Here is a 26,216-nt window from a genome sequence, read left to right as displayed (position 1 = left end):
CCTCCTGAACAGGCACTCCTTTTTCTGGCAGGCACGGAATCCTGCTTGCTTCTGCCCTGAAGCCCCAGCAGCAACCTCTGACGTGGGGAGGGAATGGTCCACCTCTAGCAAGAGGCAAAACCACACTACAGATTCTGCTTGCTGGGAGCCTGTTCGTACCTTGCATCTCAACTTCTGGTTATCAGGCAGATGGACTGTCACTTCTCTATCAAAAAAAGTTCAGGGGAAAGAAAGAAAACATGAACAAAAATATGAAGAGGAGCCAGACACAGCACAAAGACAGACAGGGGAGGCAGAGCTCAGCACATGGCCTCCGCTCCAGAAATCTTACACACCCACAGGAAGGTATAAATAACTATAAATTTATTAGTAAAGCAAAAACATTTGACACTCACACAGAAGAGCGGGATGTGTTAATACAATATATATACACACATACATGGAGTATCGTCTTAGAAACACACGGAGAGCAGTGTTAAAGGCACTGCAAGCCACACAAACCTCATCATCCCTGGCCACAACTTCCCATGGCCCTGGGAACTCCACCAGAGGCACGAGCACAGGTTAGGAGAAGCCCGAGAACCCCAGTGGCCATGAAATCCCTTGGATCCACGGCTCAGAGGCATTCAGAGACAAGCCCATCGTCCAGCTCCCACCTGGGGTCCTGCTCTCCCTGTTGAGCATCCCAGGCATGCTGCGAGAGCAGCAGCTCCACATCCAGAAAGCAGTGGAGGTGACTGCTGGGAGATGCCGCAGAGAAAGCCTGGCAACTGGGAGAAGCTGTGCTCACCGGGGCCTGGGGGAGAGCCGCCACTCCCGAACCTGGCTGCCCTGCCGTTATTGCATCTCAGCATTATGCCTGCATGTGCAGGAACCTTCCTGCCGGTGAACTGGCCACCCAATGGAGGAAGAGTCAAACTCTGAAGAACAAGGGGGTTTTTGCTTATTATTAATAGCCAGGCTCCAGCTGCAGCCTGGACTTGATGGTAAATACCCCAGGGAAGCATAGAAAGTGCTCTTCTCCCTTTTATCAGTGCAAGGCCAGGCTTGAGTGCCCAGAGATGGTCCCAAATCACTGCCAGAAGACCATTTGCCTCTTGCCTCCCACTCCAGTGCGTGGGCCCCAAGACCAGAGTGCACACATCTTCCCACCCAGACCGCAGGGGTGGCATCTGCTCCCCAGAGAGCTGGCATGGCTGCCTCGACATACCCACTGTCCCAGGGGTGTCCATGACACAGCTAACTCAGCTCAGCCACCTGCCTGATGCACACAGCTGCTCTGCAAACATTCCCAGGGGAACTAGGTGGCCTGACCCTACCCCAGCACTGCGACTTCTCTCCAGGAACAACTCCCAGCCCTGGAGATGTGGCAAAGGGACTCAGCACAGAAATGGCCACTCTCACCTCAATGCCCATCTCCTACAGCTCTGCTCTGGCACCTGGTCCTGGCTCAGACTTGCTTGCCAGAGCCACCTGTACCACACACGATCCAGCCAAGCCAAGCTGCCAGGCCACAGGCACTGCCCATGCCCAGCAAGACCGACAGCCTCATGGCAGGAAGGACCAGAAGCACCCACTGGATTCCAGCAACATTTGGGTCCCAAACACCTGATCTCATCACCAGTGGTCTGGCATCACCTGGATCCAGCCACAGCCTGGGAGAGGAATTTGGGGTGAGGGGATGGGGGGGGAAGGGGGAAGAGACCTTGCAATCAAAATGGAAAAAATGGATGAAAACCAAACCGCTGCTTACAAATGAAGAATTTAACAAAGGGCAAAGAAGCCAAGAAGGTCTTACAAAGGTATAAGCAAAACAGCTGTGGAAGGGAAGGGGCTGAGACACAGATAAAGGCATCCTATAGGTAGGGTAAGGGGAAGTGAAAATCAGAGAAAAGCCCAGGTAACAGACTAGCTTCCTGGACCCAGGAAGCCAGGGGAACTGCGCCCCTAGAAAGCGAGATTTATCTCCCAGACAACATCCATGCCATCTTCGGCCAGCCCAACCCTCCCCGCTGCCTCCCCAGCAGCATCCTATGCTCAAGCTGCCTGCCAAAGAGAACAACCCTTCGGGAGGGACCATCTTAAGCAGGGACACCTACTCAATGATACTCTAATGCCACACCACGATGTTTTCAGATCTGGAGACACCTACTCACAGGCACTGGCTAACGAACCGGACCTGTGCTTGTCCCTGCCAAGTTCCACACAGCATCCCCTCTCCCCCAGGCACAAGGCCTCAAATGCAGAGCCTGATTATGCTCTCTCTACCTAGGGCACTGCTTAGCTGCTGCCACATCCTAAGCAGAGCCAGAGCTCCCTGCTGGGACACCAAGGGCTTTCCCAGCTGCTCAGCACAAGGGAAACGCTCCCCATCAGTGCCTGTGCCCAGCTGGTACCAAATGGGCATGATACGGCATTCTGTGGCCAGCACATGGTGTGGAGCTGTGTCCAGGGCCCCTCCCCTAACCAGCAGCTGCGCCAGAAAGAAGTACAGCCACAAAAGCCTCGGGAGGCTCCAGCAGCCTCCATTTCACACCTTCCTACTCAAGATGAGCCTCTCTGCAAGCTCCCAGCTCTGGGCACCGGTACCCTGGGTGCCACTGCCGTGCTCAAGCGTCAGGGCGACCACTGAACCCCTGGCTCTGTGGGACCCGCGGCAGCTGCGCTGGGCTGCTTCACAAAACCGTGGCCCAAGGCAGGAAGAGAGCGGGGGTTCAGGTGGGTGCCACGCTCCCTGGCTGGCCCCAGCCCCACACTCACAGCCTCTGTCACCACCAAGCCCTTCTGTAAAGACAGGATTAGCCTTCCTTGGTTTAGACTAATTTATACCCTACAGTAAAGCATACACTGAACTTACTACATATTGAACAGCAAAAACCAGCTACCTAGAACCAAAGAGCTCTTTAAAAATCCAAATTATCACATCTTTTTTTTTTAAAAGATCCAGTATGACATCAAGTTAAACTATACAGTATTTTTTAATGAATATTAACAAACTGCTTTAAAAAAAAGAAAAAAAAAGGAAAAAGAAACACAGAAAACTCAGTAGGAAGTTCTACATCTTTGAGGCAGCATGAAATAAGATAACCATCAGTCCCTCTTCCTTGGGCAGCAGAAAGCAAGGTCTGCTTTAATCTCTTTAAAGCTGCGTATGAAGAAGACTCAGCCTCAGGGCCAGACCTGTCACTGAACTGTCCCAGCCCCCAAAAATGCACCCAGTTCCCCCTCACTGTGCTGGAAATGGAAACGAAAGCCTTTCTCCACCTTTTAAATGGGCATCCCCTACAAGCAAAGCAAGTACAGCCCAACTCTCTGCAAGGTTCATCTGTCTATACTTGCCATGGACAGCGTCTATTGAACTTGTCCTAAACACCTGTGCAGCACATGAGCAACTTGCTGGCTGTGGTTCACTAATCACAGCTCATCACACTTCTACCTCATACGAGGGCCAGCCGAGATCACAGAAGAGCTGAGGCTGGCAGAGACCTCTGGAGATCACGCAGCCCAAGCCCCTGCTCACGCAGGGTCAGCTACAGCATGTTGTCCAGGACCACATCCAGTTAGGGCTTGAATATCTCCACAGATGGATATTCAACATCCTAATATCTCCAACGGCATAATGGGGAAGGCTGGTGGGCAACCAGGTAAGCATGCCTTCAACCTCCAAAGCATCTAACTGGCATGTAATAGGTCCCTCAGAAGCCAGCAAATTCCTGCAGAGGAAAACACCTGAGGCTGCATCGACCTTGCTAGGGGAAATTTATTTTTAAGTGATGTTTACAAGAACTGTGCAAAACCTGAAAAATACAGAAGAGGTAAAGAAAGAGTAAAGGGGTAAAACAGGACTCCCACGAGAGGGGAAAAAAAAAAATACACTTCCCCTTAACCCATTGCTCAGCTTCGCCTCCTCATGGAGCAGGGCCTGCAGCCAGGAAGGATTCTCCTGGCTCGCTCTGGTTCCCTCCAGCAAATCAGACACCAAGGCCCTGGCCACGGCGTGGGTTACCACTGGCAATGGTAACACCTCCAAAGTTGCAGGTTATTACTAGTGTTCATCTCACCCCTTAGCGTTCCAACTGCTGGGACGACCTTTGCCTGACCCCCCTGGAGGTACGCTAACGGCCCAAGTGGTGCCGAGAGGGAAGGGGCCTGGGGACGGGAGGTAAGTCTGGCAGGAGAGCTAGGTCCCTCGGGAAGCAGCTCTTAACTGCCAGGCTCTCAGCCAGCAGCAGGGCACAGAGGCTCTCCTCACCACGCTCTCCGGTAGCAGCGCAGTGCCTGCTACTCTTCCTTGCGCTGCTGGCAGGGCTGGGGCGGGCAGGCTCACTCAGAACCCTTGCAGAGTGTGACAGCCAGCAACTGCAAAAGCAGCAACGCCAAAGTGCTTTTTGGAGCTGTGAAGCCCCATGGCTTTTCCCTTTCTACACTCTAGAAAAGAGGGAGAGCAGAGGAGGTCGGGGCAGTCAATCAACGCTAGCGATCTGAAATGGTCCTCTCAACTGAGCTCGGACCAGGAAAGCTGGGAGACCCCAGCAGTGGAAACCTGCTACTTCCTTGCCAAGCAGCACGCCCCGGGAAAAGGGAGGGCTGGCTCTGCCTTGCTCCCAAGCCCTCTCCGGGAGGAGGGCTACCCAGCCCTCCCCGCCAACCCCACCAGGCAGGGCAGGGGAAAAAGGCCGCATGTGAAGGGCTGCTGCCCACAGTGGGCAGCTGAGCTCCCAGCACTGGAACTGCAGGTACAGCGTGAACTACAGTCCAGGGGATGCGAGGCAGCTACAGGCATCATTTCCTCTCCCACCTCCCTCCTTTCCTCTCCACCCCTTCAAGATTTCCACATTGTCCATCACCCCTGCAGTATAGGGGGCATATCAACCACAGAGGCCAGAGGAAAGTTTACCTGCCCACCCACCGTACCTCACCTTTCCCCCAAACTCCCTGGAAGCTGCCTACAACCAAGGACAGGGAAGGGGAGTCCGAGGCTCAGGAGCGTCACATGCAAGCTGAAAGCCGCTGAGGGGCAAGAGGCTCACGGCAAGCAGGCAGCCACCTGGTAGGCGCCCTCGGCCGTGTGCTGGACGCTGTGCTCCTGCAGCAGGCCCAAGTCCAGAAACCGTTCCCCACACCACATGCACTTGTACTGCTGCTCCCGAGCGTGCACGCTGTGGTGTTTGTTGAGGTGCTCGCGCTGCTTGAAGGCCTTCTCACAGGAGGGGCACTTGTAGGGCTTCTCGCCCGTGTGCACACGCCGGTGACGCTGCAGGTCCGAGGCGTACTTGAACCGCTTTTCACAGTCAGGGCACTTGAGGGGCTTCTCACGGGCCGGGTCGCAGCGGTGCTGCACAAACTCGGAGGAGGAGAAGAAACGTCTCTCACAGAGCGTGCATTTCAGTGGCTTCTCAGCGCAGTGGGCCAGCTGGTGCTTCTGCAGAGCTGAGGCCCGCTTGTAGGACTTGTTGCACACTGCACACTTGAAGGGCCGCTCCGCATTCTGCACACATTTATGCCGCAGCAGCTCTGAGGATTGATTGAAGCCTTTCTGGCACACGTTGCACTTGAAGAGGTTTTCTATGCCATGCACGTGCTGGTGGTACACCAAGTGCGAGGGCTGCACGAAGCCCTTCTCGCACAGGTTGCACTTGAAGGGCTCCTCGGCCTTGTGTGTGCGGCGATGGCGCATGAGTGCGTACTGCTGCTTGAAGCTCATCTGGCAGAGGTCACACTTGAAGGGCCGCTCCTCGCTGTGTGTGCGCTCATGCTGCCGCAGGTCCGAGGGGCGCTTGAAGGCCTTCTGGCACTCACCGCAGCGGAAGGGCCGCTCCCCGCTGGGTGTGCAGGGGTGCTGCAGCAGCTCCGATGACTCCTTGAAGTGCAGCTCGCAGACGTTGCACTTGAAGAGGTGCTCCCCTGAGTGTGCGTACATGTGGCGCACCAGGTGGGAGCGGTGCTTGAAGCTCTTCTCGCACACAGTGCACTTGTAGGGTCGCTCCGAGCTGTGTGTCCGTTTGTGGTGCACCAGGTGGGATGACTGGCTGAAGCTCTTGTCGCACAGCGTGCACTTGTACGGCTTCTCACCTGTGTGGATGCGCTCATGTCGGGACAACTCCGAGAGGTGCTTGAAGGTTTTCTGACAGATGGAGCAGCTGTAGGGCTTCTCTGAGGGGTCAATAGGCTGCGAATGCTCTGCCTCTGGAGGCTTGTAGGTCTTCTCACAGATAGAGCACTTCATGGCGTTGCCGTTGTGGACATTGTGGTGCTGCGCCAGCGAGGTCAGGAGGGAAAAGCCCATCTTGCAGACGCCACACACAAAGGGCTTCTGCTCCACCTGGATGCACTGGTGTTCAAGGAGGTCCGTGGCCTGGTGGAAGATCTTCAGGCACTGGGTACACTGGAAAGAGCGGTCATGGCCTGGCAAGCACTGGTGCTCATGGGGGTTGGAGAGATGAGCGAGGTCGTGGCCACACACACCACATTTGTGAGATGGCTCTCCAGCCTGAATGGGGGCGTGCTGGTGGTGCTGCAGACCAGGGTCCGGCTGGAGCAGGATGCCGTAGACGGCACAACCCAAGGGGTTTTCAGCAGTGCTGGGTGGGATGGAGTGCTCTGGGAGGGTGGCTGCCCCAGCGTGGTGCTGCTGCGGTGGTGGCGGCTGTTGTGGTTGCTGCTGTTGCTGCTGCCAGCTTTCTGACATGCTTGGGAAAAAAAACCGGGATTTTAGCAGTGACAGCTTCAGCTTCTCGGTTGAAAGGGTTCAAGTAAAAACAAAAATTGAAAGTATCCAAGATCCTGATATCCTGTAGCTAATCCCCTGAAGTCGAGGGCAGAAAATCCAGCCCACAGCCAGGATCTTGGGAAGAAAAGAGGTGACAGACTCCAGAACCGCCTTCTTAGATGAGCACAAATTCTTTGTCTGTTTTGGTTTGGGTGCTTCTTTTTTGGACAAAAGAACAGAAGGCAGAAGCAAGCGCCTTGAAGACAAGAGGAGGCCTTTCTCTGTGCTGGCTGTGATGTGTTCACATTTGGGAAGGGCGAGGGAAGCAGCCCAGGGAACAGCTCTCTCTGCAAGGAAGAAGACAGCTCATGTCAGGTCTTGGAGGAAAGATGGGCAACCTCCTGCCACAGCTCACTTTGAAAACTCTCCTGCATCCCTGCAAAGCTACCCAGAAGCCAGCGTAGCAGAGCTAACCAGAAACGGAGCCCTCCTTGCTGCTGTGCAAAGGGCCCAGGACAAGGCGCGCTCAGCCTGCAAAGGGCTGGGCTCTGCCTGGCCACAGCCAGGTACGCGTTCGAGTGGCATTCTCTCACAAGAGGCTGCACAACTGCCCAGGTACCAGTCAGCTCAGCTGTTATGCTGTACACTGTCAGTCACTCGACGTCCCAGCCCTGCTAGGGGCACTGGCTGAGAACATCAGTCTCTCTGCACAGTCTGTGGTACACCAAATGCTGTGCAATCAAGATGCTGCTGGGTTAGATTTTACAAATACCAAGGCAGATCCCACCCTGGCTGAAACACCCCTGTGAAGCAGTTCTGCTCAGTCTGCAGCTTGCACATCGGGCACATTACCCAAGGGGCATGTGTAAGCGATTTCCCCCTCTCTGGGCAGCACTGGTAGACTAGGAAGAGCAAAGGAGCTCATGGGAAGGTTTGCCCTCAACATTATCCTATCCGCAGACAAAACACAGAACCCACAGGTATCATGCACAGCACCCTCTGTGAAGATAAAAGAAGCGTTAGAGCAACGGCTCACCTGAACCTCCTACTAAACCATGAAATAAAAGCACGCTGGAGCTGAACAACCTACACCAGAGGTGCTGCCTGGCCTTACTACAATGCATTGCAGGGGGTTTGCTCACTGAAAGGTTCGTCTTCTAGAGAGAGAAGAGTATAACTCACCAGCGAGCAGCAGACAGCAGCAGTGCCAACACACCTCAAGAGAGAGGAAGGGTCCAGGCCTTGACAAGCAGCAGCAGTTAGCACTCCTGGGCCACGAGCCCTGGACCTCGCAAGAGTACACTCCTTTCTGCATCAGACTGCCTGCCCTCACCCAAGGTAAGTAAAAACTCAGTCCTCCAGGAAAATGTTTGTTGTATTTTAAAATAAGCAATAAGGAGCATCAGAGAAACCCATTTCCTAGCGTCCCCACCTCCCCCAGTGCTCAGCCAAGACCAGACAGTGCCCCAGAGCCTAGGCAGAGCTGCAGCTCACTTCTGCCTATGGTGACACTGCATGACTGTCTGCCGGCACAATTCTGGGCAGTAAAATGCCCAAAGACCTCACTGCAGCCCTGCCAGCTGGCAGGACCCCTTCTTTCTCCTGCGCAGCTCACCTTGGCTGTCGCCAGGAAGGGAGGGCTCACAGTTACAACAGCTAGCACCGAGCTCAATGGGACACACAACTTCAGCGCAGCACAGCCGCCACCTCCCCGCACAGGCAACGTCTACTGTGGCTGGCATGACCCGACAGTGACGGCACCCCAGACCAGCCGGCCCAGCAGGGAGGGGATGCTCGCGTCCCCCCGGCAGGGAAAAATAAGAAATACCAACCTTGGCTTACCGAGGGCTCTGCACGGGTACCCAAGCTGCTGCCAGCTCCGAGCCTAACTCATCCCTCCGTGGGAGGTGGGAAGCGACAACCATTTAAGGAGAGAAGACGGGAGAGCAGAGGTACTTTCAAACTGGAGAAGCGGCCCGTGGCACGGCCTGCTCCGGCATGGTCCGGCCCGCCTCCCGCCTCCCACCGGCTCCCCGCCGTCCGGGCCTGCCGCTGCCGGGCCCAGGCCGCCTCAGGGAGAGGCGCAGCGGGCCCGCGGGGCGCGGGGGCGGCCGGGGAGCTCGGAAGCCAGCCGCCGCCGCCGCAGCCCGCGGTGAGGCCCGTCCCGCCGCCCGCCGCCCCCCATGGGACGGCTGCTCCGGCCCCGCCGGCCCGCGGCCGAACGCGATGACAGCGCCCCGAGGCCTTCAGCGCCGCCGCCGCGCCAGGAGGCCGCGCGGGGGGAGGGGGGTCCCTGCCCGGCCGGGGCCGCCCCCGCCCCGGCGAGGCCCACACAAAGGGCGGTGGCGGCGACGGCGGGGCCCCTCACCTGCGGCGGGAGGCCCCTGTCAGCCCGCTCGCCGCCGGCGGCGGGGCCGCGGCCTGCGCGCTCCACCCGAGCCCCGCGCTGGCGTGGCGGCGGCAGCCGGGAGGAAGGGAAGGGGGCGCCGGTGCCGGAGGCGGGCGGGCGGCGGCCGCGGGGTGCCGGAGGGAGCGGGCGGGCCGGGCCGGCCGCGGCGGCGGCGGAGGAGGCGGGGCGGGGCGGGCCGCGGCGGCTGCCCCCTGCCGGGCCGCGCCGACAACAGCGCCCCCGCCGCCGCCCGCCGGCACCGCCGGGGGGGGCCGTGGCGGGGCAGCGGCGGCCGCGGGCCGGCCATGAGGGCCGCGCTGGTGGGGTACAGCAGCTCCGAGGAGGAGGAGGAGGAGGAGGAAGGGGGGTGCCGGGGCAGCGGCGCGCAGGGCCCCCCCCGGGCCAGGTGGGTGCGGCGGGGGGACGGGGCCCTGGCGCGGGGGGGGCGGCGGCGGGACGCGCGGCCTTGCTCACCCTCCCTCACCCGGCCTCACCTTCCCGTCTGGTCCCCGCAGCGCCGGCCGCCCCCGCCTGCCCGCCCCCGTCGGCCTGCCGGACGGCCCGGAGCAGGCCACCAGCGACGACAGCTCCCGGCACGGCGGCCGCGTCCGCGGCTTCCCCCACGAGAGGGGCAACTGGGCCACCCACGTCTACCTGCCCTGTAAGTACCGACACCGGGAGGGGGCGGGGCGGGGGCGGCTCGGCCAGGTGAGGCCCAGGAGCCCCCGGGGCGCGGCGGGGACTGCAGCCCTGGGCCACCGGCCCGCCCCGGGGGCCCGGCCCGGCCCTGACCGCCCGCCTGCCCCGCAGACAGCGCCGAGGACGAGTTCCTGGAGCTGCTGGAGCTGCTGGTGGCCCACGCTCGCGCCCACGTCCCCTCGCTGGCTGCCATGGAGGAGTTCCACCTCAGCCTCTCGCAGTGCGTGGTGCTGCGCTACCACTGGATAGACCCCTTCGTCCGCTCGCTCCGGGAGCACCTGGCTTCCTTCCACAGGTGGGAGCGGGGCCGCAAGGCTCCTCACGCCCTTCCCTCTCCCTCAGGGTCTCTTTGGCGGCATCGCACCGAGCCGCCGCCTCTGGCAGCGGGTGCTGCACCAGCAGGGCCCTGGGCGCTTTTCCTCGCTGCCTGGGGCTGCGACACCGGGCTAGTCGGGCCTCAGCTGTCAAGGACGAGGCTGGAGCCCTGCTCTCCCCTAAACCACCAGTGGTTTCATCGATCATGGCTCAGGCACCTGCTGAGCATCAGCCGCTCTGGGGCCTCTGTTGCCCTCCAGGCTTTGCCGGATTGGAAACCGGGGAGAACGGGTTAATTTGAGCCCAGAAATGTTCAGCTTTCACTGGTTCGGTCCGACATTTGCCATTATCTTTCCACAGCTCACTAGAAACCCTGTCCCCTCCCATTTTCTGCTTTCTTCTTTTCTTCTTTTTTTTTTTTTTTCCCCCACCAGCTGAAATAGGATCTTTCTTGTTTCAGGTTCTTCTGTGTGGCTGACCAGGTGAAAGTTTACACCAACCAGAACAAAACCAGGTGAGTGAGCAGTGGGGCATCCTGCCTGCCTTGGGAGAAGGCTGGGCAAGGTGCTGTGTGGATGGGAGGTATTACCCTGCCTGCCTCGTAGTGACTGGGCTGAGCTGTGTGACAGGGCAGTATGCAATCACCTTGTCTCCAGAGATTTCACACCTTTCCCCAGCCACTTGCACAAATTTTTAGCTTCAGTGCTGATTCTCTGCAAGCCGTTGGATCCTGAGCCTCAAGCTGCAGGATTTCAGTCTTCTAAAGAGAGGTGATTTGCTCACAGCATGACCTGAGGCAGGCCCTTCCACTGGGGTTAGATTCATGCTATGGTCTCACAGCAGCTAAAGAGGTGGCCACATTTGCTGCCATCTCCAACCATCTGGTTGGTTCTGCGGTTTTGCAAACCCTTGTGCCAGTGTGAGCAGCTGGCGGTGAGCAGAGCTGAGGGCCACCTCTTCTGGTGGCAGTGCTGTTCATGAAATTGTAGTGCAAAGTCTTTCAAGAGCTGGAGAGAAATAGTTCAGATGGTGCTAATTCTCCTGGGTCTCGGTTCAGAAGACTGATTCCAATCAAATGCAATTAAGTAGTTTAAATGTCAAAGCAAAGGTGATTAAAATTGCAAAAAGTTGCTGAATCTAGCAGGAATGGTAGCCCACAATGGTCATGAGTGGGATGAAGTGGATCCTGGGTAAGACTTAGTCTTCTCCCCTTCTGGCATCTAGAAAACGTCATCTAGACAGTCCTTGAAGAGGTACCTCTTTGTCACATCTCTCCAGCTTGGTACTTCCCATTCCCTGCTTCCTCTCCCGCCGCAAAACCCCTCCAGCGGCAACTTCTGCTTTTTTGCGTGCAGCTTCTGCGCAGGCACAGCACTCTGCTGAAATATCTATCCTCAAGCATGTCCTTTGCCTGGAAAATGAGTTCTTATGTCCCAAAAGGTGCTGAGTTAATCTAGTAAATCTCTGTGGCCCTGCTTCTTTCTGCTACCACATCTTTATTTCTGTTTTTCTTCAGAATATAGTCCTCTCGTTCTTGAATGCTTAAATCTGGCATTCCTCAAATTGTCTTTTGTTGGGGGTTAGGGAATTCGCCCAGCAGGCATGTAGGGCTAAGTATGCTTAAGGCAGCTGTAGTGAAAGGAAGTGAAAGGACCTCGGCTGTAGTGAAAGGATGGCTGTAGCATGAAAGGACAAGGACGTTTGCTGTCTCTCATCTTTCTTTAGGACTTTTATTGGCTTGGAGGTCTCTGCTGGGCATTTCCAACTGCTGGAGCTGGTCTCAGAGGTGGACAGAGTTCTGGAGGAATTTGACCTTCCCACGTTCTACAAGGTGAGGCGTCTCGCACTTAACTTCCCTGCTGATCTGGACATGCCAGCTGAGGTTCTTGAAACGTTCACCTCAAGTAAACAGGAGCAGGGAGGTCTCCTCTGGGCTGGTCAGTGATGTTCGTACTTAACACCCTGAACACAATCCTGCTGAGACTGGGAAGAGCACAAGTCTATGACTTCTGCGTCACATCTTGTGCAGGAGAGTAAGGATATTAACTATCTGGTGGCCTCTTGAGAATCAGGTTTCTGGGATGAAGGGCCAGAGCATACATCATGGTTGCTGCCCTGCTGTGCATGGAAGCAGTGTTGTACTAGGACAGAATGGGCTTAGGGTGAGCACTATGGGACTGAGGGCAATGCTTGTGCCTCTTCCTTGGGCAGTTTCCTGGAGCATCGGTCCAGCCTCTTTGCTTGGTACTAGCTTTGGGGACAGGTCTTGGTTTTTGAAGGACCAAACCCTGATCTCTGTGTCTCCAAGAGTTGAGCAGGGGGCTCCTGTGGGTTATTTGGAAGTGACCTTACCTGCTCCAGGACCGGCCATGAGAGGTTCTCTGTGCAGCTGGAAAAGCTTCTGCAGAGTTGATGATGGGGAGGCTGGGAACAAGGCAGCCTTGCCCACTGGTGTCCAAAAAGGCTGGGGTGGGAGAACCAGGCCTCGCCTCACCTCCAGCACTGTCCATATCAGATCTGCAACCACTGAGCACAGCTCCCAGCTGTGGGATCCTCCCACCCCTGCATCCCAGCCAGGGCAGCATTGCACCACGTCTCCCACTGAAGCTCTGTGCGTTGAGCAAAGCACAGGTCCTTTAGTCCTCGTGATCTGATCCCTGTTTTCCTTCAGGACCCATCATTCCATATCAGCTTGGCCTGGTGTGTCGGGGACCTGTCTGGAAGGCTGGAAGGGCAGTGTCTACGGGAGCTCCAGGTGTGTCCCCATGCAGCATGGAAAGCAGGGGAAAAGCAGAGCTGGCATCCAGCCAGATGTCCCTGCCGAGTGCAGAGGGTGGGAGATCCTCTTCACCGAGAAAGGCAAACTTCACTGGGTTGAAAGAAGAGAAGCTTTTGTGAGGAGCATGAGTTAAATTACCCTTCTGAAGGAAGTCGGAGGCTTCCAGCTGCAAATGGCTTCGTCTCTGACTTGGTTCAGAGAGGGGAGCTGCTGACTCCATCCTCTGGCAGATCCACCTTCCTGGTACTGACTCCTGTATCTGTTTTCCAGGACATTGTGGATGGGTTTGAGGACTCTGCACACCTGCTGCGTGTCCAATGGGAGCAAATCCGCTGCAAGTCAGGGAACAAGTACTTCTCCTTCCCCTTGAGGTAGGGGCCGGTGGGGCTGTGCATTTCAGAGCCTCGGAGAGCCTGATGTTCAACCAAGGACTGTTCTCCAGCACAGCTCTGAGCAGTACACACACCTCCCGTGCTCTTCTTGCCTGCTCAACATCTCTGGGGTGTTTGTGGCCAAAGTCGGGCTACTTCCAAGTGTGAGTTGCTGGCTGAAGAAATGTGTGTTTGTAGCAGATTTTGTCCTTGCTGCTGAATATACTGCAGTCAGCACTGGCGGGTTCCAGCCATTCCACAGTTAGTAATTTTGCAGATTATTATTTTTTTTTTTAAAGGAGGAAAAAAAATCTCTGTAAAAGCCACAGATGCCTTATGGGAAGGAGGAAGAAGGTAGCATGGGAAGCTGTTGCTAAAGGAGAGTGTGTCTCCCATGGTTGGAAATAGCACTGCCAGATTGTCAGGAGACTCCGAGCACGGTTTGAGTAGCAAGAGGCAAGGACGCAGAGTTGGACTGTCTTGCCAGAGCATCTCCCTACTGTAAGCCAGCTCAGACAAGTTCCTGAGTCATGTTGTGTGCGCTCTCACACTGCTGCTGCCGCCTCTATATTCAGCATCGGATCCTTTTGCTAGACAGCAAAAGATGAAAGCTGGAGGGGAGAGGCTGGCAGCTCCTTGTGTTTCGGTGCTCCAGGCTGGGTCTAAAAGAAGAACTTTAAGATTGTGTATGCCATAAACCCAGGACGTTTTTTTGCTGGGCCGCTTCTCCTGGGAAGCTTGCTGCCGCGTGTGCGAGCCCAGGAGAGGGCAGTGTCGCTTTGGCCCGGGCTGGAAGGGCAGGGCCCCGGCGCGACCGCTGCTGCGTGCTTTTCCCCCGGGGGAACAGCCCCTCCGCTGCCACGGTGACCCTGGGGACGATGACCCTGGGGACGGCAGGCTGGACTTTGGCTCTGGGGAGAAGCTTCTTTCCAACCCTTTTGTTCCTGTGGGGAGGTCTGCAGCGCTGCAGCCTCTCGGGTATTCGGAGCAGGATGCCTGTGTGCTGCCCTGAATCTCTTTCCCCGTCTGTCTGATGAAAGACTGCAGGACTTAAGAGCAGTAAAAATCTCTCCTCATGCCATAAAATTGTGCCCGTGGTGTATTTCAGCCGTGCCTTTCAGTCATGCCCGGCTCCCACACGGCTCGGCTGAGGCGGTACCTGCCAGCGGCCCTGCCAGCTCGGTGCCGCCCCTGCAACGGGAGCCGGGGGGGTGGGGGGGTGTCGTGGCCGCGGGGGCATCTCGGCAGGGGGTCTGCCCCGCCACCACCCGCACGGGGAGGGGTCTGCCCCGCCGCCACCCACGCCACGGCTGTTCTCCACAGCCGTGACCCAGCCCTGCGCGGGCGGCAGCCGGTTAGTTTGCGGGCCTGGTTCTGCGTGAGGAGGCGTGTGGATGCGGCCCGGGCTCGCTTTAGGGGAAGGAAAACAGGCGCGGCGCGCTGAGCCCTGGGTGAGGGAGAGCCCGGGGAAACCGCCTCCGGTACGACCGGGCCCCGCTCCCGGCCCGGCATGGCGCGGCACGCTCGGGCGGCTGGCGGCCGCGGCCGCGGCCCGGGAACGGCAGGCCGCCCGACATGGCGGGGACAGCGCGGGGGGCGGGCAGCCGCGGCCCCGCCGCCGGAGCAGGTGGCGGGGGGCGGAGCGAGGGCGCCGCGGCCCCGCCCGGCCCCGCCCCCATCCCGGCCCCGCCCGAGCCGAGCCGAGCCGAGCCGCGCTGCGCCGCCGCGCCCGCGTCCCTCCGCCCCGCGCCGCGCCGCGCCGCCAGCGGGCAGGGCACGGGAGCCGAGCCGCGCCGCGGGGGCCGCCCATGCGCCCTGCGCGGCCGGCCTGATCTCGCACACAAAGGCGGGCCGGGAGGCGACGGGCCGCGCCTGGCAGCGCCGCCCATGCACCGTGTGCAGCCCCCCGCGGCGGCCCGGGCCCGGGCCATGAGGGCGGTGTAGCTCCGACACCGCCGCGCTCGGCCCGGCCCGGCCCGGCCCGGCGCGGCTTGGGGCAGCCGCAAACCGGCGGCGCGGCATGGCAGGAGGTGGCGGCGCCCCCTGCCGGGCGGGCGGAGCGCTGCGGGCGGGCGGGCGGGCGCCGCTGCGGGTGCTGCTGGCGCTGCTGCTGGCGGCGGCGGCGGCGGGCGAGGAGATCAACGCGGAGGTGAGCGGGGGGCGCGGGGCGGGGCGGGGGGCTGCCCCGGGACACCCGGCCCGCACCTGCGGCCGCCGCTGCTGCCGGCCCCTGGGGCGCCGGCCGGGCCCGCAGGTGCAGGCGGGGGGGGCCGGGTCGCCCTCGGGGGCGGCGGGCGGCAGCGGCGGGGGGAGGAAGCGCTTTGTGCCGACGCGGGGCCGCGGCGGGGGAGCGGGTGAAAGGGCCTTTGATAAAGTCTCCGCTCCGCCACCCTGCCGGGGGGGTGGGGACGCGGTAAAAAAAAAAATCATAAAAGATTAAAAATTTTTCAATATTAAAAAGTAATAATGAAAAAATAACAAGTTAAAATGAGTATGGAAAAAAGTTGTGAAAATTGGAAATTAAAAAGGAAAAATACCCCCAACCGTAGAAAATTGAAAAGAGGAAAATGAAAAAAAAAAACCAAAACCAAAAGAGCAATAATAAAAAGAAACAATTTTTTTAAAAAGGAATTTAAAAAGACAAGAGAGGTGGAGGCTGGTGCAGGAAGGAAGAGCCCCAGCGCGCCCCCGCCGCCCTCCTGCCCCTGGGAGCCCCTGCAGCACAGAAGCCCCTTTGTGGGTAGAGGCCAGGGCGGGGGTCCCGGGCGGCCTGGCCCCACGTCCCTCTGCAGCTCCCGGGGGACACCCTGGAGGAGCCCACAGGCAGGCTGGTCCCCTGCCAGCTGTCTTCTCCCTGGGGTCAGGGTGGCCGACAGCCCCCCGAGATTGATCAGAGGGTCCCCCACGCACCTCGCGGGGCAGGGCTGGGGCTCTGTTCCCTGCCTACCAGACACTGCCCACATGCTCTGGCTTGCCTGTGCTGCCTGCCCTGCCTGCCCGGGTGTGGCATTCACCCCTGGCAGCTGGCACAGATGCCCCATGGCAGGGGATAGGGCTTGGGGGCAGCGGGCCAGATCCTGCCCCATTGGGGTCTCAAGGAGCCCGGGTCCCCCGCCACGGCCTCACGCTCGGCTCTCCCCGGCATAGGCATGGCTGCGGCTCTATGGCTACCTGCCGCAGCCCAGCCGGCAGATGTCCACCATGCGCTCAGCTCAGACCTTCTCCTTGGCCCTCGCCGAGATGCAGAAGTTTTACGGCATCACCGTCACCGGTGTCCTGGACGAGGAGACCAAGGCGTGAGTTTCTCCGTGTCCCCTTGCTCTAGCAAGAAGGCAGCTCCACTTCCTGGCTCCTTGGCTTTGCCTGCCAAGCCCTGGAGCACTGCCTGCATCTGGAAGTGTGGGTGCTGTCTCCCATGGGAGCTGTGTCTCCCCTCTTGGGGACTGCACCCCTGCAGCCAGGACACCACCCTTGCCGCCCGTGGCTGCTGCAGTCCCTCAGGGACCTTGGCTGCAGGGGGCTGAGCCCTGGCTCCATGCCCTCCTGGCAGGTGGATGAAACGTCCCCGCTGTGGGGTGCCAGACCAGTTTGGGGCACGGACAAAGTCCAACATGCGGCGGAAGCGGTACGCACTGACAGGGCGGCGCTGGAGCCAGAGTCATCTCACTTTCAGGTACCCAGCACCTCCAGGGCTTCCCACCCCCGCAGGCCATGGAGAGCTGTGGACCCCTTGGGCAGCACATGCTGTCCTGGGCCATTGCCAGTGAGCTCTGTACCCTCAGCATCCAAAACTACACGGAGAAGCTGGGTCGGTACCACTCGTATGAGGCTGTCCGCCGAGCTTTCCAGGTGTGGGAGCAAGCCACTCCGCTGGTTTTCCGGGAAGTGCCCTTTGAGGACATCCGGCAGAAGCGGAAGAAGGAGGCAGACATCATGGTGCTCTTCGCCTCTGGCTTCCATGGAGACAGCTCCCCCTTCGACGGCGTCGGGGGATTTTTGGCTCACGCCTATTTTCCTGGTGCTGGCATGGGGGGGGGACACGCATTTCGATTTGGACGAGCCCTGGACACTGGAGAACACGGATGTGTCTGGTGAGCTGAAGGCCAGGGAGGTGATGAAGGCAACCAGAGGAGCCTGGTGACCCCTGAGTTTGAGGGGGGGGGGGGCGGGATGCACTGGCGTGGTCAGGAGTGGCAGGGAGAGCAGCTCTACCATGGGTGATGCAGGCAGCTCCCACCGGAGCACCCTCATCATGGGGTGCTGGGGTCAAGGACCCACCCCATGCATCATGTCCTTTACCCCATCTTGCTAATGGTGCCTTTCCCTGCAGGGAACAACCTTTTCTTGGTGGCCGTGCACGAGCTGGGGCACTCGCTGGGCTTGGAGCACTCCAGCAATCCCAGCGCTATCATGGCCCCCTTCTACCAGTGGATGGACACGGAGAACTTCCAGCTGCCCGAGGATGACCTCAAGGGCATCCAGCAGCTGTACGGTGAGGAGCTGGGTGGGGGATGAGCCCAGAGGCAGGATGCTGGGCATGTGCATGGGGAAACTGAGGCACGGACACTGCTGGTCTGCATCACCCCATCCTGTCTCTTGCCTGCCCGATTCAGGTACTGTGGATGGGCACCCTCAGCCCACCAAGCCTTTGCCCACTGTTACACCCCGGAGACCTGGCAGGCCAGAACAGAGACCCCCTAAGCCACCCCCTCCAAGGAAACCAGAGCGACCCCCCAAACCTGGCAGTCCAGACCGACCTGACCAGTACGGCCCCAACATCTGTGACGGGAACTTTGACACGGTGGCAGTGCTGCGTGGGGAGATGTTTGTGTTCAAGGTACCTGCTGGGACTCCCTGCTGCCCCTTCCCTGGGGATGTGGTGGGTCCCTGGGTGGGAGGACACAGACACAGGCGGACAATCCCCCCCACACACGCCCCCTGACAAGATGCCAGGCACTGGGGCTGTGTCCCTGTGTCCTCCCCATCTTCTGCCAACACGCCATTTCCCACCAGGGCCGGTGGTTCTGGAGGGTCCGGCATAACCGGGTGCTGGACAACTACCCCATGCCCATCGGGCACTTCTGGCGGGGCCTCCCCGGGGACATTGATGCTGCCTATGAGAGGCACGATGGGAAGTTTGTCTTCTTTAAAGGTGAGCAGGGAAGCTGGGTGGGAGGGCCAAGGTGGAGGGGGGGACCCCAGTGTCCCCCTGCCAGGCTGCTGAGAGCTGGCTAACTTCATCCCATCCTGATCCAGCCAGAGCTGCTGCCTGGTCCCAAAGGGAGGGGTTGGCTGCAGGTGTCCTATCCACATGTGCACCTGCCACTGCAGCTGGGCATTGCTGCTTCACCCCCCTTCTCCATCACCTCTCCCTCCAGGTGACCGGTACTGGCTCTTCCGAGAAGCCAACCTGGAGCCTGGGTACCCACAGCCCCTGGTCACCTACGGGCAGGGCATCCCCTATGACAGCATCGACACGGCCGTCTGGTGGGAACCCACGGGGCACACCTTCTTCTTCCGTGGCGACAGGTGAGTGCCTGTGGGGGTCCTCCTCCCTGTTCTGCCACCTCCTGGTCCCTGGCAGTGGGGAGACACGGCAGGCAGTGGAGACCCCCATGCTCCTCACTTGCTTACTGCCTCCCTCCCCTAGATACTGGCGCTTTAATGAGGACACCCGCTCAGTGGACCCTGGGTACCCGAAGCCCATCTCCGTCTGGGTGGGCATCCCTCCGTCACCCAAGGGTGCCTTCCTCAGCCCAGATGCCTGTAAGTAGAGGATGAGAAGAGGGGTGGGCAGCAGGGGAGGGGACCAGTGGGGGATAGGGTCACCCCTCTGGCTGCCTGGCCATGGGCGATGGAGGCCGGGAGGCTGCCCAGAAGTCAGCAGTGAAGCCCTTTCTGAAGGGTCTCACCAGTCCCAGGGCAAAATCTGCTGTCCTGGGCAAACTGCAGAGGTGCCCAGCCTGCGGGGTGCCCTGCACCTGCCCACTTACCCCTTGCTTCCATTTTCTACCCCCACCCCCAGCCTCCACCTACTTCTACAGAGGCACAAAGTACTGGAAATTTGACAACGAGCGGCTCAAGACAGAACCAGGTTATCCCAAATCCATCCTACGGGACTTCATGGGCTGTCATACGGAGCTGGTCCCAGACCCTCATCCCCGCTGGCCTGATGTGGACCGACCCCCCTTCAACCCCGATGGGGATGGGCGGGCTGAAGGCAAAGAGGAGGAGGAGGAGGAGGAAGATGAGGAAGATTACAGCAAGGGTGGCCGCCAGCCAGGCGGGGACGTGGATGTTGTGGTGCAGATTGATGAGTACACACGCACCATGAGCGTCGTTATGGTGCTGGTGCTGTTGGTGCTGCTGCTCTGCATCCTCGGCCTCATCTACGTCATTGTCCAAATGCAGAGGAAGGGTGCACCCCGAATGCTCTTATACTGCAAGCGCTCCTTGCAGGAGTGGGTCTGACCCTGGCTCCCTCCCCAGACTGCCCCCACCACCATGGTGCTAACAAGGGACCTGACCTCCCCCTCCCCATGACCCACCCCATGGCCTTAGTGCCTCTGCCCCATTGTTGCTTGATGGCTCCAGCCTTAGAAAAGGGGGGGTATGCCCACCCCTCCCAGCCCCCTCTAGAGCAGCCAAGCTGGGACCAGGGGCTGGTCACAGGGAGGGGGCTGGAAGGACAATTCAGGTCCTGCCTGCTCCCCGGTACCTGCACCCCCCACCAGCCATGACCCTCAGGTTGCCACCCATCATGTTGCACCTGCCTCTGCCACAGGGTCCCAGCAGCATCCCTTCCTCCTGCTTGAACCTGCTGCGGCTGTGCCTGTGCTGCAGGGGGGGGGCGAGCAGGCTGGGGGCTGCCAGTGAGTGCCACGAGCTGGCAGGTCTCAGCTGCCAGCACCTGCAATGGCACTGAAGAGCGAGAGGAAGGGAGGGCTGAGCTAGAGACCATGGTTCCTGTTGAAGTGGGGGATGTGGTGCCTAAAGACAGTGTGAGGGGCAAAAGACACCACTGCTGCAACCCCCTGTGGGCTCAGCTCAGCCTGGACCCTGCCGCCACTGTGGGGTGCAGCCCTGGGGACACGCAGTCCTGTGGGCAGGCGGTGGCCATGGCCATTTGTACGCGCATTAAAGGGGTCAGGTGCGTGGAGAGCCGTGGTGCCGTCCTTTCTGCTGCGGGCTGGGGGCAGGGGCCACGGGGGCTGTTCTGGGTGAGATCTGTGGTAAGGGGGGCTTGCTTGGGGTGCCACCCTGCCTGGCACCCACGGGCTGGGTGCCACGCTAGGGGATGCGGGGAAGAAGCCAGCATTGCTGGCAATGATGTCCCCCTCAGTGTCCCTGCCCTGGGGCTACCACAATTTTTTTTTTTTGGGGGGGTGGGGTCGGTGGGGTGTCAGCAAAAGCATTACCATCTTGCGCACAGCAGTGGACAGAGCTGTCTTTCACCAGCTCCCACGGCAGTGGCAATGGCCTCACCGGGAACACAGCGTGCCTTGTTCTCCCCTGGCTGGCACTGTGCTCCAGCCCCAGGGCAGCCACCTCCTGTCCCCGGGGCAGGCCCGGTGGCCGCGGCAGCTGGGGGACGGGGCACAGTCCCTCCTGGAACCAGTTCACCGGGTGCTCCAGCTCCCTGTCCCTGTGCGGCCCCAGCCGGTTTCCTGGGGGGAAGGGGATGGCCATATCCTGCCTCGCTACTGTCTCGCAGAGGAAAGCGGGAGGAGTTGTGACCACTGCAGCCATCAGGGCAATAATCACGGGAGTGGGAAAGATGAGACCTGGGGAGTAGGAAATTAGCGTTAGCCAGTGAAAACATTGCTCAAGTCTGTAATGGGAAGGACAAGCATGCAGAAGTGATGGATGCGGCCGTTTCCTGCCCCTGCTGGGTGATGCTCCCCAGGGTGCTGAGCCAGCACAGGCTGTGCTCTGGAGCCACAGGGGCAGCCCAGGAAGCTGCAGGGTGGGCGGCAGAGGCCTGGCCCATTACCGTCACCAGTGGGAGGCAGGCCATGGCAGGCAGGGGTGGTGTAGGTCTGACCCACCCTGATGGGCCTGGGCTCCAGCCAGCATCCCCTTTCCTCCACCTGCCGCCGCCGCAGCAGGACAGGACCAGCACCCGTGACCTCCCCCGTTCCCTGTGGGGCTGGTGGTTTGGACACAGGGCTTGGTGCAGGGAGCATTAACTTGCCCCAACAAGGTCTCCCCTCCCCGGGGCCCTGGCTGCTCCTCTGCCCCCATCCCCACCCTGCCAGCCCTGGCAGGAGAGGAGCCCCCTCTGCAGGGGTGGGGATGAAGCTTTTGCGCCTCCTCACCATCCTCCCCCCTCCCCAGGACTCGGAGCTGCTGGCTTAGTGCCCAAGACTCAGTTACAGCCGCTTCCTGGCGCTAAATTACCTGTGAGCTGCTCTACCACTCATCAGCCACTAATTGCTTTGAAAAGCGAAGGAGCGATGGTGGCTCTCACCCTGCTTTCCCGGGGCTGCCGGGGGGGCATGGCCTGGGCCACGTGTCCCTTGCCCTGGTCTCCCATCTCTGCCCACACTGGGCAGAAATTCCCAGCCTTTAGCTGATTCCCTGGGAAACACGCTTGACTCGACTCAGCACACTGCAGGCACCAAGCAAGCAGCCAACATCAGGGTCAGAAAAACCCTGAAGAACTGGGGGTGGAAGGCGAGGCGGGGAGGGAGCGGAAAGGTCTCAAGTGGCTCTGGGCTATTGTAGTCCATCAGCCAGGCTGTGCTGGGTCACACTCCTTGGCTTTTAACTCCTTTCAATTCGGTTTTGACCATTTTGCCCAGATTCGTGCTGGTGTGGGTCCTCCGGGGGGACCTACAGCTCTGCTGGACTGGGAGCCCTGCCGCAGGGCAGCAAAACACCCCAGCCTCTTCTGGGGCACTTGGGGTGCTGAGGTAGCCAAACCGGCACCGGCAGCTACCAAAAGGCACGAACCTGGCCAAAAGGCAAGGCAGTGGGAAAGCGTGGCCAGGACTTGCCACTCTCCACCCCCGCAAACGCGGCTCCAGAGGCCGGCGCAGATGCATTTCCCACGCTAGATGCACTTCCCGTGGCAGATGCATTTCCAACACCGCATTTCTTTCCCACGGCAGCTGTGTTTCCCCTCTCTCCCAGGGGTGCTGAGGGCTCAGTGGGATGCAGGGGTGGGGACCCTGAAGCCTGGTACCTGGAGCGAGGCCTGCCTCACAGGGAAAGCCAGCTAGAACAGCCAAGGATGCGCAGGGCCAGATGCTCGCGGCATCCCCTTCCTTGGGCAGCCCTGCCATGGCAGGGTAGGGGGCTCCCTGCTGATTCGGGGGGGGGGGGGGGGGGGGCGAGGGCTGGAAGCAATACCCAAGAGGGAGTTGGGGGTACTGGCAGCAGAAGTCCGGGCTGCCTCGGTTTGATGAGCTAGGACATCACTTCCCACCCCCCTCCTGCTTTTCCCCAGATGCTGCAGTGGAGCCCGTGCCAGAGCCTGGGGCCATCTGGGAACACTCAAGGGCAGCAGCGAGGGACCGCGCCGGAGATAAAGCCCAGCGTCTCGGCAAGGCCCCGGCTCTTCGCCGGAGGCTCCTGCTCTGCCCTGTGTGCCCACAGCAGGGTGGGCCTCCGGCCACCCAAGGACACAAGAGCCCAGGGAGGGCAGGGATGCACCTGCTGCAAGGGACAGGGCTTTTGGTGGCTGGGGGGAGTGCGAGCGCTGCTCAGTGCTGCCGGGCAGCTCTGCCAGGATCCACCCCTACCAGGCAACTCCCAGCTTCCCAAAAATAGTCTGGAGAAGCCTGACCTGGAAAAGACACAGAGTGCTCAGCGTCCGCCAGGCGAGGCCAGGCCATGCCATGCCAGGGCAGTGCTGGCCACTGCAGGATTTGGTTCCACATGCTGCTGGAGTGTGGGTGATGGGGGTGACCAGGGCTGGCAGGGGCTCTCTCTGCCTGCTTGGCATCACCACAGAGAAACCACGCTTCCTCCTGCCTCCTCCCCTTCCTCTGCAAGCTAGGGCACAACCTCCCGTGCACTGCTGAGGAGACGACCCGGAAAGCGGAGAGGAAGCTGCGCTTGGTGCGGAGGAAGAACTGGGGCTGGGATATGTTAATTAGTGACCAGGCAGCCTCAAGGCCAGAGGAAACTACACTGAGGACAGAGAGAACTGCCGTGGGGCACTCAGAGGGGCTGAAACTGCTGCCGCTGTGCGCTGCAGGCAGGACTGAGGCTCTGGCTGCTGCCTGGGCAGGGGTTAGCACCAGCACAGCCCTGCTGGGGACACCCCGGCCAGCCACACTGAGCTCAGCACCCATCTGCGCTGCTCATGCCTGTCATCTCCCATCACACCCACTGCGCAGCCACCAACCTGCTCCCCACGGTGCCAGACGCTTCATCTCACAGGGAGGAAAACTGTTTCTGGGGCCGCAGGGGCGACATGCGAGGTGATGGTGCAGCAGAGGCAGGTCTGCTTCAGCACAACGTAGCATCCATAATCTCACTTCCAGCAGCTCCGAGGCTTTCCTCCTCATATCCCAAGGCAGCTCTCGGGGCACACAGCTCCTCCCTGATCCAAATAAAATCTTGCTTGGGTGGTCCCATTTTGCAGCTTACTACCAGGGGAAGCTGCCGGGTAGGTCCCCCTGCAGGTGCCGACGGGGCAGGAAGATCGGTTCTCCCTGCGTGCAGAAGCACCCGAAGTCCCCAGCACGGTCACCCATTTTTCTGGAGCGGTCACCAATGGCAAAACTCAAAACAAGTATTTCCCTGCCCTTCAGCACTGCCTGCCCCACGCCGGACTAGCACCACACTGGAGGTAGAATCCCTCTACAAAGATGACAACATCTGGCCCAGGACATCCGGGAAGATGCAGAATGGGAGACACAGGTCAAGGAGCAGAGAGTTTGGCCCAGATGTTTTTTGATTCCTGCGTATCACCTCTGTGATCAGAGATCTGTGCTTTATGTCAGGATCCGCTTGAGACGAAGGAGACAAAGCGCAAGGGGACAGTCACAGGCAGGGACAGAAGCCCGTACCAGTGTCCCGCCACTCCTCTGGGCTGGACTCTCACCCAGGCCGATTCTGCCCCAGCAGCAGAGCAAACAAGACAGCAAGCTTTCCAGGAAACCCCTGCTGTCTGTGTCGCCTGCTTCCCCTGCCAGCTGCTGCCACCCGCCCAGGCAGAGCTACCAGAGCGGAGGGATGTCCCAGCCCCCGGAGCGGAGGGATGTCCCAGCCCTGGCTTGCACCACATGGTGACTGCCAGCTGCTCCAGCTCAGTCTGAGCACACGTGCTCCCTGGTCCAACCCGGGGAGGGTCACCCTCCCACCCCTTGCTTCCAGGTGCTGCAGCCCATGCACTCGCTGTCCTCCAGTGGTCGAGATTCCAAAGGGAAGCTTTACCTTTGACGCAGAAAGCAGGCTCCCAGCACTGCGTCTTAAGAGGAAGGTGAAAAGCCAGCAGAGGCAAGGAAAAGTCACCTTTGGGCAGGCCCCGCTCTGCCCTGGGTTGCGTACAGGGCTCCCTGCAAAGAAAGATGCCGTTCTCTCCCACTAGACATGAACTGCAGGAAGGACTTAAGCAGGAAGGAAGGAGAAGGCCACCCACAGAAACGTGAACGAGGAGATATTTAAGACCTTTTCTCCACAGGCTGCCTGCACTGAACCAGGACTGCCACTCCATTCACCCCTCATAGCAACAGCAGCCATCCTCTGGGCAGACTCCCATCTCTGCACCCTCGTCCTTCCTGCCTTCCTCCATGCTCTCCACATAGGAGAACGCTGTGTCCCAGCCAGGTCAAGAGCCAGAACCAAAGCAGCAAGAAGCTGGGTGCTCCATCACAGTTCTGCATACGTACACTTACTCTAGGAAACGACTGCTGACAGGATGCCCGTGACACTTGGACCATTCCACCAGCAGCGTCCTCCCATCCCGCAGGGAGAGCATCCAAACTCCAGTCATCTTCAGCCAGATGGTTGAAGTCTTGATGTGAGAGGGGGATTAGAAGAAGATTTTTGAAGAACACCGTGTAAATCCACCACTGTCTGGCCTAAAGGAAAGGGCCAGTATCCGATGATGCTCCACACTGTACAGCAAGTAAACAGGAAGATTCAGTATTTTGTTTCATATTAAAAAATACACAAGAGGGTCCAAATGGATGTAAGGGTTTACAGCTGGGAGTTTATTCCAGCAAATCTGCTGGCACAGCTCCTACAGGTCAGGCAGGAATTGGCAGCAGGGCGCATCTAATCTCTCTGCAGAGGCAGCCAGCTCAGGCCCCGGGAAGCCCAGCCCCTCTTAACGCATTAAGGTCACTCAGAGCAAGCCCAGCTCCTTGAGGACAAGGGGTGACTCCAACACGGGCCCAGTGGGGCAGGGAAAGGCAGCGACAGCTCCTGGTGGGTGCTCAGCCACCAACGATTGCCAGAAACACATGCTCATGAGCCAGGCCTTGTGGGAAAGGATGCACGCTCTAGCCTGCCGGGGTCTGACGGATTCCCTCAGCAGCTTCCCCCCAGCCCCGGCAAGCTTTGCAAACATGGCAGGAAAGCCTTGCCATGGACTTCATTAAGGCTAATCCTTGGCACACGATACAGCGTGATTCCACTTAACAAATCTCAAGTCCGGCCAAGCTCCAACAACGTCAAAGCACGAGAGATGGGGCCTTTCCACGTGGGCTTACTTGGCCTGACTCCTTACAACTACCAAGCTATTCCACTGCTACAAAAATTGGAAAGATCTTCTCCAGAAAGCCTTCTGCAAACGCAGCTCAGCACCACACGGCAGCACGGGGTCGGCACCTCCCGTTCAAAGCCCAGTAGCTTTCAAGGTGCAAATAAGGCAGCTGCACTACAGGTGTCCCAGGAGCCTGTCACAGAGGTAAAGTGGGCTCTGCACAGAGGAGGGGCTGACCATCAGGGCGCACAGACATGCCAAACCTTTCAGCCAGGTGGAGTCAGCAGTCAGGA

At 59.6% G+C, this 26,216-nt stretch overlaps 3 protein-coding genes across 6 annotated transcripts; 2 read left to right on the top strand and 1 right to left on the bottom strand.

The window, feature by feature from the left end:
- Positions 1–346: 346 nt before the first annotated feature.
- Positions 347–9,188, bottom strand: ZNF319 (zinc finger protein 319). Of its 3 annotated transcripts, none has more exons than XM_040615685.1 (2): positions 8,542–9,188; positions 347–7,056 (listed from the first exon to the last, which is right to left on the bottom strand). In XM_040615685.1, exon 2 carries the CDS (start codon positions 6,686–6,688, stop codon positions 5,027–5,029), a length of 1,662 nt encoding a protein of 553 aa, XP_040471619.1. In that variant the 5' UTR covers positions 6,689–7,056; positions 8,542–9,188; the 3' UTR covers positions 347–5,026. The 3 variants fall into 3 exon arrangements, with proteins under 3 accessions (XP_040471619.1, XP_040471620.1, XP_040471621.1); XM_040615686.1 differs by having other exon boundaries at positions 8,552–9,188; XM_040615687.1 differs by lacking the exon at positions 8,542–9,188 and adding an exon at positions 7,892–8,524.
- Positions 9,189–9,349: 161 nt separating this feature from the next.
- On the top strand, positions 9,350–14,343 carry USB1 (U6 snRNA biogenesis phosphodiesterase 1). Of its 2 annotated transcripts, XM_040615735.1 has the most exons (7): positions 9,355–9,504; positions 9,614–9,759; positions 9,909–10,092; positions 10,573–10,626; positions 11,838–11,943; positions 12,784–12,867; positions 13,162–14,343. In XM_040615735.1, the coding sequence occupies exons 1-7, from the start codon at positions 9,404–9,406 to the stop codon at positions 13,264–13,266; spliced, it is 780 nt and encodes a 259-aa protein (XP_040471669.1). In that variant the 5' UTR covers positions 9,355–9,403; the 3' UTR covers positions 13,267–14,343. The 2 variants fall into 2 exon arrangements, with proteins under 2 accessions (XP_040471668.1, XP_040471669.1); XM_040615734.1 differs by having other exon boundaries at positions 9,350–9,504; positions 12,784–13,263.
- A 679-nt stretch (positions 14,344–15,022) lies between these two features.
- On the top strand, positions 15,023–20,421 carry MMP15 (matrix metallopeptidase 15). Its single transcript, XM_040615675.1, is given in 11 exon segments — positions 15,023–15,411; positions 16,410–16,558; positions 16,813–16,935; positions 17,045–17,291; positions 17,293–17,353; positions 17,593–17,754; positions 17,876–18,099; positions 18,276–18,414; positions 18,641–18,791; positions 18,913–19,028; positions 19,288–20,421. Coding segments are annotated over 11 exon segments (1,947 nt in total). The 5' UTR covers positions 15,023–15,282; the 3' UTR covers positions 19,734–20,421.
- Positions 20,422–26,216: the final 5,795 nt, after the last annotated feature.

This window comes from Falco naumanni, chromosome 15, assembly GCF_017639655.2.
Source record: "Falco naumanni isolate bFalNau1 chromosome 15, bFalNau1.pat, whole genome shotgun sequence".
In the NCBI taxonomy this organism is placed as follows: Eukaryota; Metazoa; Chordata; class Aves; order Falconiformes; family Falconidae; genus Falco; species Falco naumanni.
This window is presented reverse-complemented; position numbering and strand designations above follow the sequence as displayed.

Coding starts and splice junctions, on each gene's coding strand:
- ZNF319 (XM_040615685.1), bottom strand. CDS start 6,688: ATGTCAGAAAGCTGGCAGCAGCAACAGCAGCAACCACAACAGCCGCCA.
- USB1 (XM_040615734.1), top strand. CDS start 9,404: ATGAGGGCCGCGCTGGTGGGGTACAGCAGCTCCGAGGAGGAGGAGGAG. Junction 9,505..9,613: donor CAGGGCCCCCCCCGGGCCAG/GTGGGTGCGGCG, acceptor TGGTCCCCGCAG/CGCCGGCCGCCCCCGCCTGC. Junction 10,627..11,837: donor ACCAACCAGAACAAAACCAG/GTGAGTGAGCAG, acceptor ATCTTTCTTTAG/GACTTTTATTGGCTTGGAGG.